General features: G+C 39.2%; 1 protein-coding gene across 1 annotated transcript in view; it reads left to right on the top strand.

Moving 5' to 3' along the window:
• The window catches only part of OSBPL3 (oxysterol binding protein like 3), an 88928-nt gene that overhangs the window by 26602 nt on the left and 42032 nt on the right, over positions 1–20294 (top strand). The window contains exon 3 of the mRNA XM_086742527.1: positions 17416–17660. Within this exon, the coding sequence (XP_086598653.1) occupies positions 17568–17660 (93 nt within the window). The 5' untranslated portion in view covers positions 17416–17567. The remainder of the gene's footprint in view (positions 1–17415; positions 17661–20294) is intronic.

Genomic DNA, 20294 nt, shown 5'->3' with positions numbered 1-20294 from the left:
AAGTTCATGTTAACTTCCCAGGGCAGCCTTGATTCCCAGTGGGTAATTAACACGTCTTTCTAACCTCATGGCTAGAATCCCCTTAAAAACTTCCATTTAAGCACGTGCTGTTTTAGTTTGCTTTTTCAATTTTAATCATGTTTAGTAGACTGTTGTCAGCTGATGTAGTCATAACTTCAGTAATAAAATGTTAAAGATAAGCTAGGATGATGTTGTCAAAATGTTTATCTTTCACGCTGTCCGTAGTAACCACAATTTCAGTACGTTAATATTCTGTCATCGTCTGGGGTGACAGTATCCACCTGTCCTCTGAAAAACTGAGGACAGAGTTCTCCTGTCTCCTTCCTTTCTGTTCTTTTAATGGGAGAGACAACAGGTCATAAAATATGCAAAAGCTCTGTCACACTCTAAGTAACAATCAGACAGTAATTTGCTTCCAGTAATACATTTTACAAGGAGTAACTACCAAAGACTTTTTTAAATCAACACTGGTTAAACTGGGGGTTTATGATCTGTAGTGTTGTACTTTGGAAAAGGCATTAACTGAATACTCATCCTTCTCTTTAAGGAAACATAAAGGAATGAAAATGTAAGTAAAAGTGAGTGGTTTTCTACAGCAGACCACTAAGCCTGGAGAATTCCTTGCATGTGCTGTATCTTTGCTGTATGATCAGCTATAGAAGTGTTCACATCTGTGTCTGAAATACTGATAAAATTTTTTTGTTTGTTTTTCTTATAAAACATCCTTGACAACATGCACTTTTATTTTTAGTTCGCTCATTGTTGGGTGATGTACTGGAAAGAATAAAAGGAGGCCAGCAGTGGGTGAGGGAAGGCTGGCTGGCTGGCTGTAAGAGAAGTGAGTAGTTTACTGCTCCAGTTAAATCTTCTTGGCTTTGCACAGCATGGACTCCTCTACACGAGTAGGCTGTATCGGGCAATTTTCCAGATAAATACTTGGATGATTCAAATTTGGAGACAAAGTTTCTTTCCTTACTAGCCCAAATCCTGCTGGGGAGTGGTTGAAGAATAAGAGGATTCACTTGCCTGTTTTCAAAGTGATCCCATGACCAGTAATTCCAAATTTTTTTTAAGTCTCTGAAATATAAAACTATTCTTCTCTCAGGCTGTAATTCATGCTTTCATTTAGACACTGAATCTAGGAGGCTATTTGTTCAAACTGTAGTTTGTACTTCATCTTTATAACTTTTGCATATAGTTTATGGTTTGGTTTTTTGGGGTTTTTTTTTAGTGCCATACAGTTCGCAAGGAAATCTAAATAATAAGAGGTGGTAATAACTAAGTAACAGCTGTTAAGGGCATGATTTAGCATCTTCCCCCGCAACTTCTGAGGTTTGTCTACCCTGTGTTTGCAAACTGCTTGGTGAAGGAATGCTGGTGACCAGTGTGCAGGGGGGCTACTGTGGTGGATGTATTCTGTGCTTCTCTGTACCTGTCTCTGGCACTGGCCAATGTGAGATGCTATGGAGGAAAGTGCACTAGTCCTTATCCTGAATAGTTATATTTACCCTTTTGTCAGACCTTTCGCAGAATCTTCTGTTGTGGTTTAACCCCAGCTGCCAATTAAGCACTGTGCAGCTGCTTATTCACTCCCACCCCTCCATCCCCCTCCCCCCAGTAGGATGGGGGAGAGAATCAGAAGGGTAAAAGTGGGAAAACTCATAGGTTGAGATAAAGACACTTTAAGTAAAGCAAAAGCCGTGTACACAAGCAAAGCAAAACAAGAAACTTGTTTGCTGCTTCCCATCGGCAGGCAGGTGTTTAGCCATCTCCAGGAAAGCCGGGCTCGATCAAGCATAACTGTTACTTAGGAAGACAAAATGCCATCACTCTGAACGTCTCCCTCTTCCCTTCTTCTTCCCCCAGCTTTATACGCTGAGCAGGACCTTGTGTGGAATAGCCCTTTGGTCTGTTGGGGTCAGCAGTCCCAGCTGTGCACTCTCCCAAGTTCTTGTGCACCCCAGCCTACTCGCCGGTGGGGTGGTGTGAGAAGGAGAAAAGGCCTTGGCTCTGTGTGAGCACTGCTCAGCAGTAACTAAAACATTCCTGTGTTAGCAACACTGGTTCCAGCACAAAGCCAAAACGTAGCCCCATACTGGCTACTATGAAGAAAATTAACTCTACCACAACTAAAAACAGCACATCTTCATCAAGGATGGCTTATGATCTGGTGTGAAAAAGGCTGTCTTTAAATTATTTTGTTCAAGTTTATAGAAAGAACCTAAGTAATTAACTCATTTGGAACAGGTTGCCCAGAGAGGTGGTGGATGCCCCATCCCTGGAAATGTTCAAGGTCAGGCTGGACGGGGCTCTGAGCAACCCGATCTGGTTGGAGATGTCCCTGCTCCTTGCAGGGGGGTTGGACTAGGTGACCTTTGAAGGTCCTTTCCAACTCTAACCATTCTATGATTCTATAAATTGCACATCCTGTTCTAATAAGTGTGTACCTTGATGGTATGTATGAAGTGGAATAAATTTATATTGTAGGAACTGACTTTGGATATATCTGGCAAAAATAAGTCTCTTTTGAAGGGCAATATGTATTACTTCTACCAGCAAAAAGTGCTGTGACCCAATGTATCTGCTTGAAAAATAATGCTAATTTAACTTCAGTTAAAAAAAGTGAAACTACAAAAAAGAAAATCCCCAAACAGAAAGCTGAGGGGGAAAGCAATGACAATTATGAACTGTAACAGCTGCAATATCGAACAAACCAAGTTGGCCCTTGAAAGGAAAGGTTGGGGGGGGGGGGGGAACAAACACCACCTCCCACCGATGAAGTAGCTTCACACTGTACCATTAAATCTCAGTTGATAAAGTTGAGCTGCCTTGTTCAAGACACTTGCGATGAGAAGCTTCATTTGAGGCTGTTCTCTTCCCACTCCGAGAAATGCCTGCAGGCTCTTGCTGGTTTTGGCTGTGTTCTTCTTCAATTTGTTTTCTCGCTGCAGTTGTATTTCAGATGGAAGATTTTGGAACGGTATTTGTTAAAATAAGAACCATATAACATTTCTAAAAACAGAGCATCTTTCAGATTGTCGGTATATCAAAACAGCGTCACTGGAATGAGCGGTGCTTTAGTAACAGTGAATGTGTTGGTAGCAGGGTGGCACCGTGCATCAATAGCCATCATCTCTCCGTGGTGGTGGGAAGTTGGGACTACAGTACGACTGAAAGATGGAGAGGACAGTGACTAGAGGTTTTAGAGAAATATAAGCAATGAAAGAAAGAAAGCAATGATAAGAAATTCTTACAACTTTATATTTCTACACTTAAAATCAGACATTGGTCTTTGTATAATACATCTTTTAAAATAGAAAGGCATTTCCAATCATGAATAGATTTCAGGGTTCTGTAAAACATAACCAGGCTAAAATCTTATTTCTAAATGTATTTAATTTTATTACTGTCAGTGTTGTCTTGCCTCTTGTATTTTTGAAAAAGGAAATTTAAAGGTTTTGAAAAGCCCATTAAGACTGAAATGCAAGTCAATGTACATGACTGTCACAGTTTTCTTTTCTTTGAAGTCCTAATGGAGGAGAATATAAATACCTCTGCAAAGTCTCACTGGTCAAGCCACAGGTTATTTGGTGTGCATCTGTTTAGGCAGATTTTGAATATTTTGGGATTTATGTTGTTAGCATCTTCAGGCTTGGTTAATTCATGACTAGCAGCATAAAATTTGAGGAATTCTTCTGAAGTGGGGTCTTTGGCTATAAGCTGGAGGCCCTTTTAATAGTGGCTTGCAAGGGATAAGGAGCCACTAACACTGTCTCTTGCCTGGATGTCTGGCTGTGTGGGGGATGCTCCAGCTGTGGGAAGACAAAGTCATGTTTTTTCAGTTATGTAACTATGCATCACACTTTAGTTAACTTACAGCCCTGAAGTCTGACCATAATGTGCTAAATATGATGTATGTATTTAAAACACAAAGGCGTTGTCATAGAAAAAAATAAATCTGCACATTAAGACTTGCTTAAAAAAGGATTGTTAGCACTTGAACCAGGTGATAACATTGCTATGGATGGATGTATAGAAAGCATGTGTATAAATATGCATATACTTTGCAGAGGTATTGGAAATAAAGCAGCTTTATGACCAGCAAGAATTGTGGGTTTTACCATGGAAGGTGCTGCAGAAGTTCTCGGCCTGATAATTGGCGTACAGCTGCTGAAGATGTGCTGAGTAGAGAGGAAGGCTGTGGTCCACCTGAGACTCCCAGGCAGGTGACATCCTGATGGATCTGAGTACAGTGGCTGGCTCAGAAAGCACAGGTGGTACAGGTGTTGAGTGAAATGTCCAGATCTGTTCAGAGTCTGCAGTGACTCACAGCTTTGGGGTTCTGCTTTAGCTTCCAAATATGCTTTGTTGTGGGACAGTATAATCTAATAGACAGTGACCTTTACTTGCCCTTCAGCCTTGCAGGCTGCAACTGCTACAATTGCGTATCAGTAAAATTCCTGTCATTAGGCTGGAGTCTGAGAACAACAAGCCTTCATTCTTCTTTTCTTAGGGATAGCTTTATTTGAGGTCTAAGAAGGTGTACTTAGCAAGGTCTTTGCTTATTTGGCTGGTGTGAAGCAGAGTAGCATGTTATGAAGTTCAGGGTAAGGGAGATGCACCTTCCTTTATAAATAATATTATATTGCAGTCACAAAATCAGTACTCATATTTCTGCATGCGTTTGTATTTCAGAGTACTCTAAAATGATTGTGAAAGCCAGCATTCCTGATTGGTTTATTTATTTCTGTTACCAGTGGTGAAGAAGTCCAGGTTCAGTATGTTACAGGGAAGATGAAATGGAAGGCTGTTCAGAGGTTTTTGAGAAATCGTGGTCACCCGGTTTGAAATGTTTGCTTTCACCTGATTTATTTAATTTGCTACCTGTGAAATATCCTATTTCTGTGCATGGGGACAGGAAGGCTGATTACTAAGTGGATGTTGTTGAAATAATACCTTGCTGCTTGCTCAGCTGAAGAAAAGTCAGGCCTGCAGCATCCCTGGAATCGGTTCTGAATATAAAAAAGCTGGTAGTTGATTATGTACAAAATGTTAATTGTTGCTCTGCTCTGTTCAGACATAACTAATGATCATTTAATTTAGATATATTAGCCAGGAATCGTTACATTCACATGGGAAGAAATGCATTTATCGCATCTATTTACTTCTCATGCTTAATGCATAACGTCCAACTTGACAATTCCTGCATTTGTTGGTGAGTTTAAGCCTCTTAAATTTGCTGTATAAGGTGGTTAAGCTGCTGGTTTTAACTTCCGAGTGACTCATGCTTTTTCCACATCCTCACCTAGCTCTAAAAAAGTATTCCAGGCACCAGGGAGTGGGGCAAGGAGGGAGATGGAGAGAGATGGAGCTGTGAATGTACAAACTGGCAACAGGAGTTGTTAACTCTGTTCAAGCGGTTTGTGGAGTCCCCAGGCAAAAATAACATGAAGTCAGATCCCTCTGCACAAGGCAGCAAAACCAGTGCATTGTAGCACTTACTGGAAGCTCTTAATTACTTTAAAGCACTGTATGCTGGAATTGTGTAAACAACCCACAAGAGCAAATGACAGGCTTTTCAAAATGAGTTGTTGGACTCCATAGGCAGTAAAGGCAAACTTACATCCAGTTTTTGGGAATGACACTGAATTTTTTTAATAGGTTGGTGATTGAGATAGGTCAGGATTTGTACAGCTGGGAATGCTGTCATTTTTGTGAAAGCAAAATGTGAAATCTAAAAGTTTAATGCAGTTTTGGGTCACTCTCAATGAACTGCGCTTTAGGGTGAGTCTTTCTAGGTGGTGCAAGTGATACTGGAGTGTTAAAAGAGATCTTGCTTTGTCACTGTGTTTTATCCTATCATTTGATTATTGCCTTGAAGCAATGATCACCTTCGCAGTTAATCTGCCTAACTGCTGTTGTAAAATCACACTAAAGAGCAACCTTTCAGTCTTCTCCCTCTGGGAACAATGTAGGAATAGCTTTAACAACAACCATAGTATTTTCCACATTAGTGCAAGACTTCTCGTCTGGAAGATCATTACAATGAGGGATGTCAGGGGTCTGGCTGGTCCTTCAGTGGAAATAGCAACTGTTTGTCCTTTTGATTCTCTGTCTGTACGTGCAGGCTTTCAGTTTTGTTAGGCAATTGGACATGTGTGGTACTTTTCTCCACATCTTTGTTGCTAACCACAAAATGCAGCTCATAAATTTCACCCCTAAAGAATTTGTTACATAGAAGCCATCCTCTTCTACTCCAGGAAAGCCTGTTAAGTCTTTCCAAAAGGATATTTTTGCAGCAATCTCTGTCACACGTGAAGTGAAAACACGCTCAGACTACCTTGCTCTTTTCCCCAGACACTGATGAGCAGTCAGGCGAGTTAGCACACCTGAGAACAGCAGTCAGAAATAGGAGCTGGGGGACTGCCGGCTCCCACAGCCACCTTCTTTGTTTGCTGCTAGGACAGACAGCTGACTTCTGTGCTCAAAAATAAGAAAATAAAACTGAAAAACTGCAAATGCTGATGATGTAACTTCTCCAGATGTGATCCTTCCAACTGGCATTGGTCATTCCAAGATTCATCTTTAATGTGATGTTGCGTGTAAATCCTTGCCATTTTGAAGTAACAAAAGTAAAATATTTGAATATTTTTGACATATTGTATGATGTGTTCTCAATAACAGTGTAACATAATGCTTAGGAGAAAATACTGGGTGCATTTCATATGGAAATTTTAAATTCTCTTCACTTAAATTGCTGTCCGCGGTATGTGTTGTTTTTTTTTTTGTTTGTTGTTTTTTTTTTTTTACATTCCTCCTCCAGCTCCTCACTTTCTACATGCATTTAATTTTTCCACCTTCTCAGAATTAAATGCATAGAACAAAATAACAAAGTTCAGTTCAATGGTTGTGTTTTAACCATCTGTATGGCACAGGTATATTTTTCCTAGAAGAAAGTGTGGGTTATGAAAATGCTTTATGTCTGCAAACCTCAAGTTTCATCATCAAGACATGATGAAAACTTTGTACATAGAGTTTCAATCTTGAGCAGCCTTTGAAAAGACTATTTTATGTCAAAAGTGCAATTTTATGGCACAAGCTTTGTAAAGGTATTTTCCTCCTTTACACGTTCTATATTTTAATATGTAAAAAAAAAAATGTATTTACATGAGTTTCTCAGACCTTTTATCCTAAAAGTATGACTTGCTGGTGAAATTGTGGAAAACACAGTCAATGAAAGATGAATATTAATAGATGTTAAGGAAAAAATATGTAGGTCAACATGGGTGAAGTGGGCATGATTGCCATCTGTTAAGAAATTAGCTTTCAATATTTGTTTTCTGCAACTTCATATGTTATTTAGAGACATTAAAAATGAAAAACCCTTTTAGCTCCTTCCTCTAAGAAATTGCTTTTTTTCCCCGTTTTCCATTTCAGAATTTCATCAAGTGTATTATATGAAAGGTTGTGGAAAATGTCTTGTTAAGTATGTCAGGATGCACTTTATGCTGCCCTATTCATAATTAACCACAGGTTTAATTTATTTTTGTTTTATAAGTCTAGAAAAGCCAGTATCGTATGCCAGCATTTTAGAAACAAACAGAAAAATGATAAGTTGGGAGGAGAATAGAGAGGTAGAAAGCGAAGACCAAGAATGCTGGCACTCCTCTAACATTAAACAGTTTAAGGGGAATATACATGACTTGTAAACACTTCTGTTTATTGCTGGTTTCGTAGCCTATAATTAAAATCCAATTGTTAGTTGCAGTTCAAGTATAACCAACCTCAAAAATGCTGTGAAGCAACCAAGACGCTAGACTGCACACATTATAAAACTCTTCACGTTCTTGTCTGCTGTCTCTGTAGCCTGTTTACAGTGACTGGAACTGAAGTTAAAAAATGAGCCTATTCGTTAGAAATAACAAATATGGATTGTTAAGTTGTAGCACCCTTTCACTGAGCTCAAATCAAGTTCTTTGTAAATTATTCATTCTTTCATATTGCTGAGGTATCCTAATTAAAACCTTCCATCTTTTAAACCTCTAAAAATGCTTGAGAATGGGAGTGTAGCTGGAGCTTTTTTTAATTGTGCAGCATTTCCTTTGGTTTTAATTAAATTTAGATTAGCCAGTAGCTTGCACTAACCTGAATTTAAATGTAAGATTAGGGACAGAGTATCTTCTTCAGATCTATCTGGATCAGTTGAAAATAATACTGCTTCCACTTTCTTGCCCACAAGTTGATGATGATCATCCCTGGGTTTTGGGCAAAGCAAAATATGTGAACTACCCCGTGTGACAAATGGCTCTCCACTGAAGTGGATTAGGGAGGGCTCCTGTGATTTTTTTTTTTTTTTTTTTTTAATTATTTTCTGGCAGTTGAACTACTGATCTCCAGAAAAGAGACGGTAACAAATTGCTTGGGAGTAAGAATTTCTTTAACTGCCTTGGCAATTTTAAAAGTGAATGCAAATTTGAGCTCTAACCTGTCAGTGGAGGCACTGAGCTGCTACTGAAACCCATAAAAGTTCTCAACAGCTTTGTGTTAACTCTGAGTCCTACTGCTGGAGGCAGGCCATATTTTTACATTGGGATGTCATTCTGTAGTAGATTTGTATAAACATACTTAAGTGTGTTAAAACTCTATACATCTTCCTTTTTCTGGGCTGTCTGTAATAGCGTTGAATTATTCAGAGAGTCTTAATTGAAGCTTTCCTTTTTGGCCAGTCTCCTAACTTTGCTTTTAGATTTTGTTCCGTATTAGCTGGGCAGTAGCAGGACAAGATCTGACGTGCACTTGCTCTGAAATGGACCTTCTCTTCTTATCAAGCATGGTTGCTGCTTTTGCGGCTTCTTATTCACTTTCTTCCTTTTTCCAGGTCAAAGGTTCTCGTACCAGCTCTATCCAAGCAGAGCCTCTAAGGTAACCCTAGCTGGATTCGGGTTCTCCTCCAGCATTTCAGAACGTGAGGAGGTGGTGGGGGCGTTCTGTCATTTGAGGTGAGGAGAGGATCCCTTTTATGGTCTCTTTACTGCTCAAGAGCTACCCTGTTAACTTAGTCAGGCGCCCACATGTCTAGCCTGCATCTTCTTGGGCTGACCCACCTACTTTGATTCTTTCCTGCTTCACATTACTTAAGCAAAACATTGCATGTAATCATTCAGATTTATAATCTGATTTCCCACATGTTGCATCTCTCTGTTTTAGGTCTTTTTCAGCTCTTTGTCCTATGCCATGAGGATAAAGTTGCAGAAAACCTGATCCGTGGAACCTCTTCCCTGGTTCCCATTGTCAAAGTATTCATTACAATCATAAATATGAATGGATTTAAGACCAACTGTGATGTGGAATCTTCCAAGAGCATGGTTCGCTCCATCTGGATCTGCTTTTAACAGTTCTTGTCACCTGCATACATGTATGTGATAGGTGTTTCCAAGCAAAAGGACAGTTGCAGGCATTGTCCTGTCTGTTGTTGAAGAGCTCCAGACCAAGCCTTAACATTTTTAATTTTTATTTAAAAGAAACATATTTAAGTGTACACTTCTTTCTTTATATTTGCTTTTTTTTAATTGAAAGCTTGGAGTTAACAAACTCTTACCTTTTGGCATTAATAACAAAAATACTGAGCACTTGTACTACTAATTATCCTCAGTATACTTTGTATGTGTTAATTGTTTCCTACAACACATCGCTAAAGTGTCGAGGTGCATTCACACATTGCATGTTCAGAAACACGGTGTTGTCAAGTTCAGTGCCCCCTCACTTAAGATGACATTAAAACGGGTTCACACTGATGTGCTAACGATGATCTGCCCTTGTTCAGAGTACTGTGCACCTCTTTTGCTATCTTAATATGAAAGACCTTCTGTAAAGAAATAACTTGCGTATTATTTAGAAGAAAGCTGTAACTCGGTCTGCATTTGTAAATACTAACATTGTAAAGTACACCGACAAAGGTGTACTGGAATGGACCTGGAGACAGAAGTCTCTAAAGATACTGTAAGTCGATCAGGAAGAAACGTGACATTTTCGTAACTCATGGTCATTACGCTTGATAAAGTGCATAAATGAATTTCTGTGTATCCTTGGAAGAACTGAATCTTATTACCACGGTCACTAAAGTTATTGAGATTTAAATTTTGAGCTAATAGGCCTGCTTATAAAGGAGAAGCACTAATTATTCTCAAAGGTAAGTATTGTTTCCTTTGTAACTTTTTTTCTTCTAGAAATTGTGACATACGTAGGACATACATAACAATTCCAGTGTGTCGTGGAAAAACAAGATATCTGAGGGGGACCCTAGTTTTTTGATTGGTTTGAGGGTTTGGGTTTTGGTGTTTTGGTTTTGGTTTCGTTTTTTTTTTCCAAGTAGATGAAGCCAAGACGTGAAAAGTAAAACACCACATCAAAGAGGATAAAGCAGGTTTGTTGGATCCTGCCACTCTTTAATGAACATGTCTAGCTTTCCTGCATGAGATAAAGGATCTCTGTGTTGTATTTGCTGTTCATACATACCTCGTAATGTTTTTTTGTCATGAAACTTCAATGAGGATCATTCCTGGATCACCAAAACTCTTCTAGTAGTCCTATTTGCTATTTGTTCTACCTGACACCACAGGTGACTGGATTTGGGTTTCTTTCTCCATACTGAAACCAACTGTGTTAAGCTGGTTTAATAAAATATATTGCTTGATGTCTGCATTGATAGATTTATGCATCTCACAGCATTATGCAGCTTATCAGGTCACAAAGAGACAGTCTGATTCAAAGTTACATAGATGCCTTCAATGATTTGACAGGAAAGTGATGCCTTTTTCTTGATGTGCAGACAGTGCTGTCTTAAGATCTTGAATTACTACGGGCTGGCAGACTGACGGATACTTCCATGAGAAGGCACTGATTTCCAGAACTAACATTGTGCCTGTCAAAACTGAATCTAGGAAAACAAACTGTGTGTATTTTAGTAATATTTTAGCAATAGCAAGAGCAGTGTTTAAAAGGAATAAGCCTTGGAGTGTCTTTCTTTTAGTGAACAAAGCAAAGCTTTAAATAGTAACAGATAGCAGAAAAATGAAAGGCAACCAAGCTTGTGCCAAAGCTCTGATGGTAATGTTTCTGCTAGTACCAACTCTGGGACGTATTCAGTAACAGATGGACCTTTCCAAGGTTTTTAGTACAGACTGTAAAATGATACTGTGTGCCTGTTACTTTCCTTACTGAAAATTATGATAAGCTTTTATCTTTTTTTTTTTTTTTTTTTTTTTTTTTTATTTCCTGATCATCCTTTGTCTTTTCACTTGTAATGTCTTCTCTAGATGAATAGCTCTTCAGTGGAAGCAGACCCACTGCTACTTTTTTCATGGAGCACAGGGAGGGCTGTGAACCTCGTTAGCACTGCTGTATGCGATATATGTGCTCCCAGTATAGGATTTGATCACTGCTCAGTAGTTGTTATTTTCTGCCCCATCTTCTTGATGGGGAGACTGTGGACCCCTCTGTTACTGGGTGACAAACTGGTTCCTACGGTCCCCCAGCTTCTGGCTTTTCAGTTGAGTCTGCATGAGTCATGCTAAGAGCTGGAAGGGTTATACGGGACTGCACTCAGGCTGGTAGCTCCTGCTAGAGATCCCTGAGCTGCCAGGCTGTCCCTAGGCAAGGCTCTTTCCAAAAGGGACTGGTGGAGAAGGAAAATTAATTATTTAGAACCTGACTGTGAGCTAGGTCAGTCCTATTAGCTACAGTTCTCAAGTATGATTAAAAGTTGGGTGGAAAAGTTGGTATGCAGCTGACTAATTACTGTAATAGTACAGCCATTACTAGATGTATTTTCTGTACCACTAATCACCAAGATTTTTAGCATATGCAAGTACATTCCCAGCAAGCTTTTGTTTTTTTGTTTTTTTTTTATACAAATGTTATCTGTTGCATATCTACCTGGGGAGTTGGATTACACATTTAAAATGAATCATATTGTATGCAGTATTATAGTCAGTTTCTATGGTGGATGTGAGGTAAAAGTAGTGTTTTTATATATAGTTATATTTCAGGATGCTGATTGACCTATTTCTAAATTTATACAAGATTTCTCCAATATAAGGATTGAATTATTCACCCCAGGGGTTAGTGAAACAGCAGATACTTGCTTTGCCTCGGGAGAGTCTGACTAGACTTGACATTGAAGCATGTTCTTCTTTGATGTCTTTCTTGGGATGTATTCTACTGGATTGTTTCTGGTTTTTTTTGGTTTGGTTTTTTGCTTTCTGTACCTTGGAGCATACAAGATTTTCTTTCATCAAGTGATGGACATTATACATGAGAAGTAATAGGGTGTTACATGCAGTGTGTTTGTCGTTTGTGTAGCTTTATCCCTTTCCCACTCTGTCTGTGTCTCTCTTGATTAGACACTTAGGAGAGTTTTGTTTGAACTAAACTTTCCTCTTTTGGGTCACAGAAATCACATGATTTAATTACAGCAATAACTTCCTTAAGGAGGTGGTCTAGATGGAAGTAACTCTTTCTTTGCATCACAGACTACTTCAGAGGGTAGTATGTGTCCGTGGCTAATGAAAGCATCTGCGCGACAGAGGTTGTGATTTGAACCATGTGTAGAGACAACACCCATCTGATGGAAGGCAGTTCTGAAATGCCTCCTGTTATTGTTCGTCTCCCTGAGCTGTTGGAATGTTTGCTTTCAAAGACGGTTTTAATAACTTAGTTGTTTTAACCTATTTTACGTTTGCTTCTGCAAATTTTCTTCTGTAAAGAGAATAGCTAGCAACAGGGCAGGATTTGTGTGCTTTGTCCTTCTATAGCATGAATCTTACGGTAATTCAGGAACAGCTCACACCCTCCTTGAAAAGACATCTCCAGTAGTTGTACATGGCGTATCTGTAGTCTATAAATAATTCTTTCCTTTTCTGAGCCAGATGAGACACTGGGGTAGATTAAAGCTGACAACTTGAAGTATAACAGAGAAAGCCGTGAAAGCAGTACTTGGAAAAGACTGTTGCTTTGTTGATCCAGGTGGGCATAAGCGAATGTAACATAGTAATTTAATAATAGATGCAGAGCAAAGGTTTCAGCACTGATGCTTTTTTAATTCCATGAAAGTCACTCCATGTTACTTGCAACTCTGATTTGGATTGCTCAGTCCTGTGCTTGCTGTGTCCTCGTGACTCTCATCAGGCTTTCTCTTGTTCCTATTCTTCTATCCACAAAACCTTAATTGACTACAGTTATAAAATGAGATGTACACTTCCAGTTTTGCTGCTCAAAATTTCCCTTCAGTGTTCTCTCACTGCTGATTCAGCTCTGAAGCAGCTGTTAAGGCTTTATTTTTTTTTCCAGAGTCAACAAAAATAATTGCATAATGTTGATTTTTTTTTTTTAACTACACTTTTTTCCTCCTAAATGTCTGCCTTTATTCTTTTGTAAGTTGCAGAAAAACTTGGATTTTGCTCTAAGTTTATTGCTTTCAGAGTTGGAAGAGATGAATTGTCATACTGAGGAGCTGCTTTGAATTCATGCAGTTTTAAAGGTTTGAGGACAACTCAGGACGGTTCTTTTTAAAAAAATAGGTCTTCTTGTAAATATTGTCATATGTTAACATTAGCTTTCATTGATGTGGAATGATAAGGCTCTTAGTAACAGATGATAAGTAGAGATAAGTGCTGTTTATTGGTTTAGGATGTAGTAGCTATAAATAATATTTGATACTAATATAATCTTAATTCTTTAAAATGCACCTGGTGAGGTAATTTGCAAAAGTACTCTCTTGGCCTACTTTTGCTGCTGTCGACTTGCTAGCAAAGACTTAGGCCAATACTTAGCACTTCTGAAAATACCTGTCCTAAATTTATTTGGATTTACCTCAGCCTCACACCTTTGATTTGTCTTTTTGGAGCAGACCAAAGTAAGTGGCACTGTGTGCTCCAGAGGACAGGTGGGCACAAACACAGTTTTTAGGCTGTCCTGTATTGAACCTGAAGTAACTGGATCATGATGACCTCAAAACATCAATTTTAGCGGCAATCTTAGCTTAGTTAGCCTAATACTGATTTTTTTTTTTTTTTTATGCCTGCTTTAACGTTGTAATTGCTCTTTACCTGGAAGCCTTAAGTTCCACAGGTAATGTAAAATATCAGTTGCTGTAGAGAGGCCCAGTCACTGCTGCTGGCAGCCAGAATATGAGAGTCAATTTGGGCTGCAGGATCAGTGTTTTCATACCTTCCTGGAAGAATAAGTGGGTTATTGTTGAAGGGCAACCACAGTTTTCTTTTTCCTTCCTGAACTTGAAGAGAATTTTTTTTTAAAAGGAGCACAAAGCAGTTGCTGGAGCATGCAGCAGTTTTCACAGATGAGTTGGGGCCGTGTTCGTTATTCATACACACTTTCATGTTCAAATCTGGAAGTCTCAAGGTAATAAGTTAAATTACTGGGAAACACCAATAAAATAATAATAAAATACTTTGGAGGGAGGGCAGACTTTGCTCCTGCCTTCTTCAGGGCTAGTAACAAAAGCCTTTTCTTCAGTCCATGTAGTAAATTAATTTGAAGGAATAAAGGAAAATTCAGAAGCCCAATTTTGGAAGCAGACTGACAAAATACTTCAGGTGCTCTCTGTCAGATTTACCCCATCCCACTCCTGTCTCTTGTTTAAGCACCTCTGGTTAGGTGGCTGTGTCACCCTCAGCTCATTTGAATTCTGGAAAAGTGCCTGGTCTCTCTCTTTGATTTGAGAAGGACAAATGACATTGCCCTAGGAGATCTTAAGTACTTAGATGGTGTACGTCTGTGTCTAGATAACGTCAATGTTAGCAAGTAGAGCAATGCAGTAAGAGTGGACCTTAGTGAATCAGTTAAAGGTGAGAACCCGACGTCTACACCCGGATGGGACTAGTCAAGACTAGCTCTAGTCTGGTGCTGTGGACTCCATGCTGTGAGCACTGGATGCACTCCTGGAGCACAGTTCATCCAAAAGGGATTTGGTTTCCATATTCCAAGACTGTCCTGCAGTGCAAACCTAAATGTGGCTAGAGGAGGGTTTTTTTTTCAGCAGCAGAAGTGTCCTTCTGCTCTGTCCTAAAGTGCTAATGTAGCCACACCTTAACTTCAGTTAGACTCCACACCAAAACCATGATGATAGAAATAGTCTTGTGATTATACAATTTCTTTTTATGTTAAAGTCCATGAGACCTTTGGTTTTTTAGAAGCATCATCTGCCCTGATGCTTCCAGGACATCACAGCCATTGTGATATGTGTTCAAACAGGCCAAGGGCATAGTATGGCTTGAATCTAGCGTGTCCTGGAAATACACTCATGAGATACAGATGATGGTGACTTTCAGTGCATTTTCCTGCAGATTAGAGCCTGTTTCTTGCCACAAACTCTGCCAATCTTTGCCAAAATGTCAGATAGTTACCCATGAAAGCCGAGTGATAAAGTGCTCGTTTTGAACATGGAGCAGTGAGGAGGACAGGAGTTATCTGAGCAAACACTGTGCCAAAAAAAGGAAAGCGCTTTCAAGGGGGTATCTGAACAAGGAGTTTGCAGGAAGCATGTTTCCATTCCTGTTGTGAATATTTGACCTCTGCTTGTTAACAGAGATGTTATCATTAAACTCTTCTACTAAATGCACCTTGAAACTAAGCAAGAAAGTTATACTTTATACTAACTGTACATTTTAAAACCTGCAGAAATTGAGATAAATCTAAACCTGTTAAAAGTGGTAGTCCTTAATGAAATGCCACACTAATTTATCTTCCAGATAGGAAGCGAGTATACCTACTCAAAAATGCACTATTCCTAATTTCAGGGTAAAACCCATTCACTAGGCCAAGTTCAGGCCTTGCTGTCACATTGCTGTGCTGTTCTGGTTTTCTTCAGCTCTTGCATTGTGCTCGCTGGCTCTGTACCTGTCTGATGGTTCCTGGGAAGAATTGCTAAGCTTCCTCACCTGACTTTTGGAGACCGAGGCTGTTCCATCACTGTTGCTGAGCACAGATTTGCTCTGAGGGTAACTGAATATTTGTAGCTAGGTAAGGTAAATGCCATGTGGAGAGATCTCATTTCAGGTGAAAAGAGAGCATGTTGGTTGAAATGCTGTCGCAAACTATATTGCCAAAGAGCCACTATAGATGAGAAAAGGTCTTCGTTTGGAAGTCAGATGCTTCAGACTACTGCCGTAGGGCAAGAGGTGTTCTGCAGCATACTGGTGTCTTCACCTTAAAATGTAGCACCTGGTTTTGTGGAGGTTTTTTTGTTTGTTTGTTTTTTAAAAAGGGAAACAAATTCTTCAAATATACAAAGCATTTTACTGGGGCTCTTAAAGTATTGCTTCTCTCAGAATAGGTTTTTGAGCCTCTTCAAGAAAAGATGAATGGCAAACTTCAATAACCTAGTGAGCCCAGTTCAGGACAGTGCAAGGAAGGGGATTGTGCAGTAATGCCTCCCTGTTTCAGCAATGAAATCTCTCTCCTCTTTGTGGAAACTTCCTCACCTTCCTTAGTGGTGGGCTCTTACACTCTTCCTAATGTGCAAATTCCTTGCCCAAGACAATAAAATCTGAAGTGACAATAATTCACAAAGCTCCTCTGTCGCCCCAAGTTTTGGAAAGCGTCACCATCTTATGTCCTCTGTTTAGTTTTAAAACAAATACGCAGTTACCATGACAACTCTTGCCCACACTGGAAATCCATTATTGGGAGTTTCTGGCGTGGCTTTATTTGCATATGCTGCAAACAGCATTGTTATTAAACAGACTGTTAATTATTCTTCCAGTCACTGACTGAGACAACTAGCGTGACAATAGTCCTAACTTTCTGATTCCAGGTAAGAGTGGTCATGAACAGCTCTAGGCAACTGAGTTTGCCTGCTCACTGCTTTTATGTATTGCTCTTTTATATAGAGAGGGTTCCTTTATTTTTTTCCCTTACAACCTGAAGCCATACTTACTTGTTTAAATTATCAAGGAACTGGGAAAAAGAGGTATTTTTTTGATTACTTACCATCTTTTCGTGAAACATTTTATTAGAGGCTTTCTTCTCATTTTGAGGGTGTTTTGGTCCAGTTTGTATAGTTATTTATAATACTCCACATGTGTCTTTATTAATAGTTTTTTTAAATCAATTTAAGTCTTTTAGAAGATGATTGATCTTGTACTTTGTCCTCTGAATAAATACTGAAAATTAAAGCATGTATTTATGATCTGAAATTCATGTTGTTCCTGTTTGAGATTTGAAATGTATCTTAAAGTGATTGTTGAATTAATTTCTAATAATGTACAGTAATGCAGTTAGCTGTATTCCCAAAGGCTTTGTTATGATTCATCCTAGAGGATGGCAGTAAGAGACAGCATTGATAACTTGCTTTTTGTTTTTCTTTTTCCTTTTAAGAATTTCCATGGGATGCAGATCATGGCATTGGACTGCACTTGGGTAAAGGATGATCAGTTCTGCGTTTCTCTCAGGAGTCTTCCAACACATTTTCTAAATCCCTTTTTAATGGTGTTCTAAGTGAGCTTATGTGAAACAAATGGTATTGGATCATGAGTGAAGAAAAAAGCATTGGTGCATCTCAGAAAATGTTGTCTCCTTCAAGAAGTACTAGCAGCTGCTCCTCCAAGCAGGGAAGTCGACAGGTAATGCAAACTTTATTAACCAAACTGAAAGCATTACTAAAATTGGCTCTGTTACTTTTGCTCTTGAATAGTGATGAATCTCTTAAACTCTCTTTGCCTGTTGCTTGGTTGTTTTATTTCATCACTTCTTCATTTTCCTTACTCTCTTTTCTTTTTTTGTTGCTAGCAGCATCTTGTTATGAGTCAAATGCAGTAAACACATGTTACTGAATAGCAGGCACCCGTAACAATGGAATGCTAACAGTGAATTTGAATTTCTGTCACATTGTATGTATGGTGTCTTTATAGTGAAATACTGCTGCTGTAGGGGCTTAGTCTCAGCAGCTTTATCCTGAAATCTCAAATCTTCTATTCTTGTGATAAAGTATTGTGTAACTGCTCTACCTATTTCAAGTTTCCAGGGAAAGGTGTGCATGCGTGCCTGAAAGAGAACACATTTTTCTGAAACTCAACATAGGCTCTCTTTGACAATAAAAAAGTGCCTGTGAATGCTTGTGTGCTGGTTGTTGGTGTAGAACCGTAGTTAAGAAAGTAAGTGTTTGTGTAATGTGATGCATCTGGGTGTCTAATGCAAAGGATGTTTTGTTTTCTGCAGAGATTATGCTGTTCTTTAAACCTTACAGTCTTAAAAGATATGGCTATTAGTGTTTGCACCTGACAAGTGAGACTGCTGAAGACAGTTTTTGTTTCTGGGCAAGAAATGTTGACCTGCACTGAGAATTAGGCTTAAACACCATCAATCCATGCTTGCAAAATCATGAGCAGTGTGCTTAACGTGAACTTTTATTTGTACAGATGCTGGCTTAGTGGAGCTCTTGAAGCTGGCTCAGGTTGAAATATTAATTGGAATTGAGCATCCCAATCCCCCAAAAGCTTTGGAGACCTCAGCTGTGTTTTGAAATAGCACCTGCTTTTCTGGGACTTCTGGCTCCATACACACAATTGGCAAGGCAGACAAATCTCTGAACAAGTTATGCTTTTTAAAGTGCTGTGCTTGTATGAAATGCTGTGCATTTCTAGTACACCCAGCAAAAAAAAAACCCCTTGCTTTCAGGATGCCTTTTTTGTTTTCCTGCCACATTAGCTTTTATATTCTTGGTATGAGATTGCCTTTTAAAAGTATAATTTAAAACGTTTGGTATTGTCTGTTTCAACAGTTCACGTCTATCAAGTGTTATCATGTAGTATTTAAATAATTAGATTTACATGAGCATGACTAAATCCACTGCTGTGTTACTTAGCCAGTATAAGCAACCATACTTATGCAGAAGAAGTTTCCGCAAGACCCTCGTTTACTGCCATTTCACATCAGCAAACCTGTTGGCTAGCTCAGGCTTTTGATACTATTATTAGCTGGTCCATTTCTTAACCATTTTCTTCTCACCTGCTCTCTTTGGAGAAAAGGAATAATTCAGTAAGGTTTAATGTCATCTTGTCAATCCCTAATTTTTTAGTCTTTGACCCTTGTACAAAAATGCAAGGTGTACCTGATCAAGGTGAGAGATGCAACTTGGTGTTTTGTTTGTATTCCTGGTACATCCATGCTCATCCATTACAGTCAAGCAGATGGTAAATTGCCTCATACACCTATTATGTCAAGCTAAATTGCGATGCAAGGTAGGTTCTTTCCTAATGTTGAAGGGCGATGCAGTTGATATTTCTTCATGATTATATGGGGCATTGTGATAAGTATCTCCACTTTGATCAATGTTTCGGTATTAATCTTTTTGTGGTTTAAATAATTTTGCCATATGCTGTGCAGATTGGGGAGTGAAGTGCTATGGTTTTGATATTCTTTCTTTCATCTTCCAGCTCCATGGAGGGCTTTCTTATTCCTCCTTCAACACTTGCACCTCTCTCGGGAACCTTCAGAGCTAGGCTCGTTGCTTGCTGGTTAATGACAGCTCTGCCTGACCAGTGCTTTTTTCTGTGCTGCTGATCTGACACAGCAGTTCCAGTTCTTTTAATCTGATTAAGTAGAAAGAGATTCTGAAGCACGCAAGGGAAGGGACTTGTACAGTTCATTTCTTTTTCCTCCCAAAACAGTGGGATCTGAGTTTTGAGTGGTTCTCTTTTCCTAGGCATAGACTGTTGCAGGTACATGCTAGCACCAAGTAATAAGAAGCTACGTGAGACTGGGATATGGAACCCTCCATAGTGTGAGGCTGCTGTGCCTGCGAAGATTGCAGCTCACAAAGCAACATATGTCCATGGTGTAGAGCGTAAGTAGAGTCCTGTGATGGAGGAGATCCACAGTGCCAAAAAAGAGTTTCCTTAAGTAGGGCTGCAGGACTTGGAGGGGCCTACTCCTTCCTTTGCTAAACTTGGTGCCCTGTTTCTGCCAGATGCAACACATTTGCAGTGTGAACTGAAGAAACTAACTGTTAATCCTGTTCCACTAAGTTCACCTTCACTTTGAAGGCCCCATAGCAGGTTGAAAGCTGCCACCACATCCTGCCTCTCTGCTTGTCAGTCATGGAAAGGGATCTCTTCTGCAAAGCCACAATTCAAACTGTGTTTTGTGTGGAAGAAAAACTGGGGTTGATCTTCTTTAAATTTAAATTGACCTGTAAGCAAAAGAAGATATATTGTGGTAGTTAGTTAACAAATTAGACTTATAAATAACTTTTAAAA

Source organism: Chlamydotis macqueenii, chromosome 2, assembly GCF_036417535.1.
Source record: "Chlamydotis macqueenii isolate bChlMac1 chromosome 2, bChlMac1.mat, whole genome shotgun sequence".
Taxonomy (NCBI): Eukaryota; Metazoa; Chordata; class Aves; order Otidiformes; family Otididae; genus Chlamydotis; species Chlamydotis macqueenii.
This window is presented reverse-complemented; position numbering and strand designations above follow the sequence as displayed.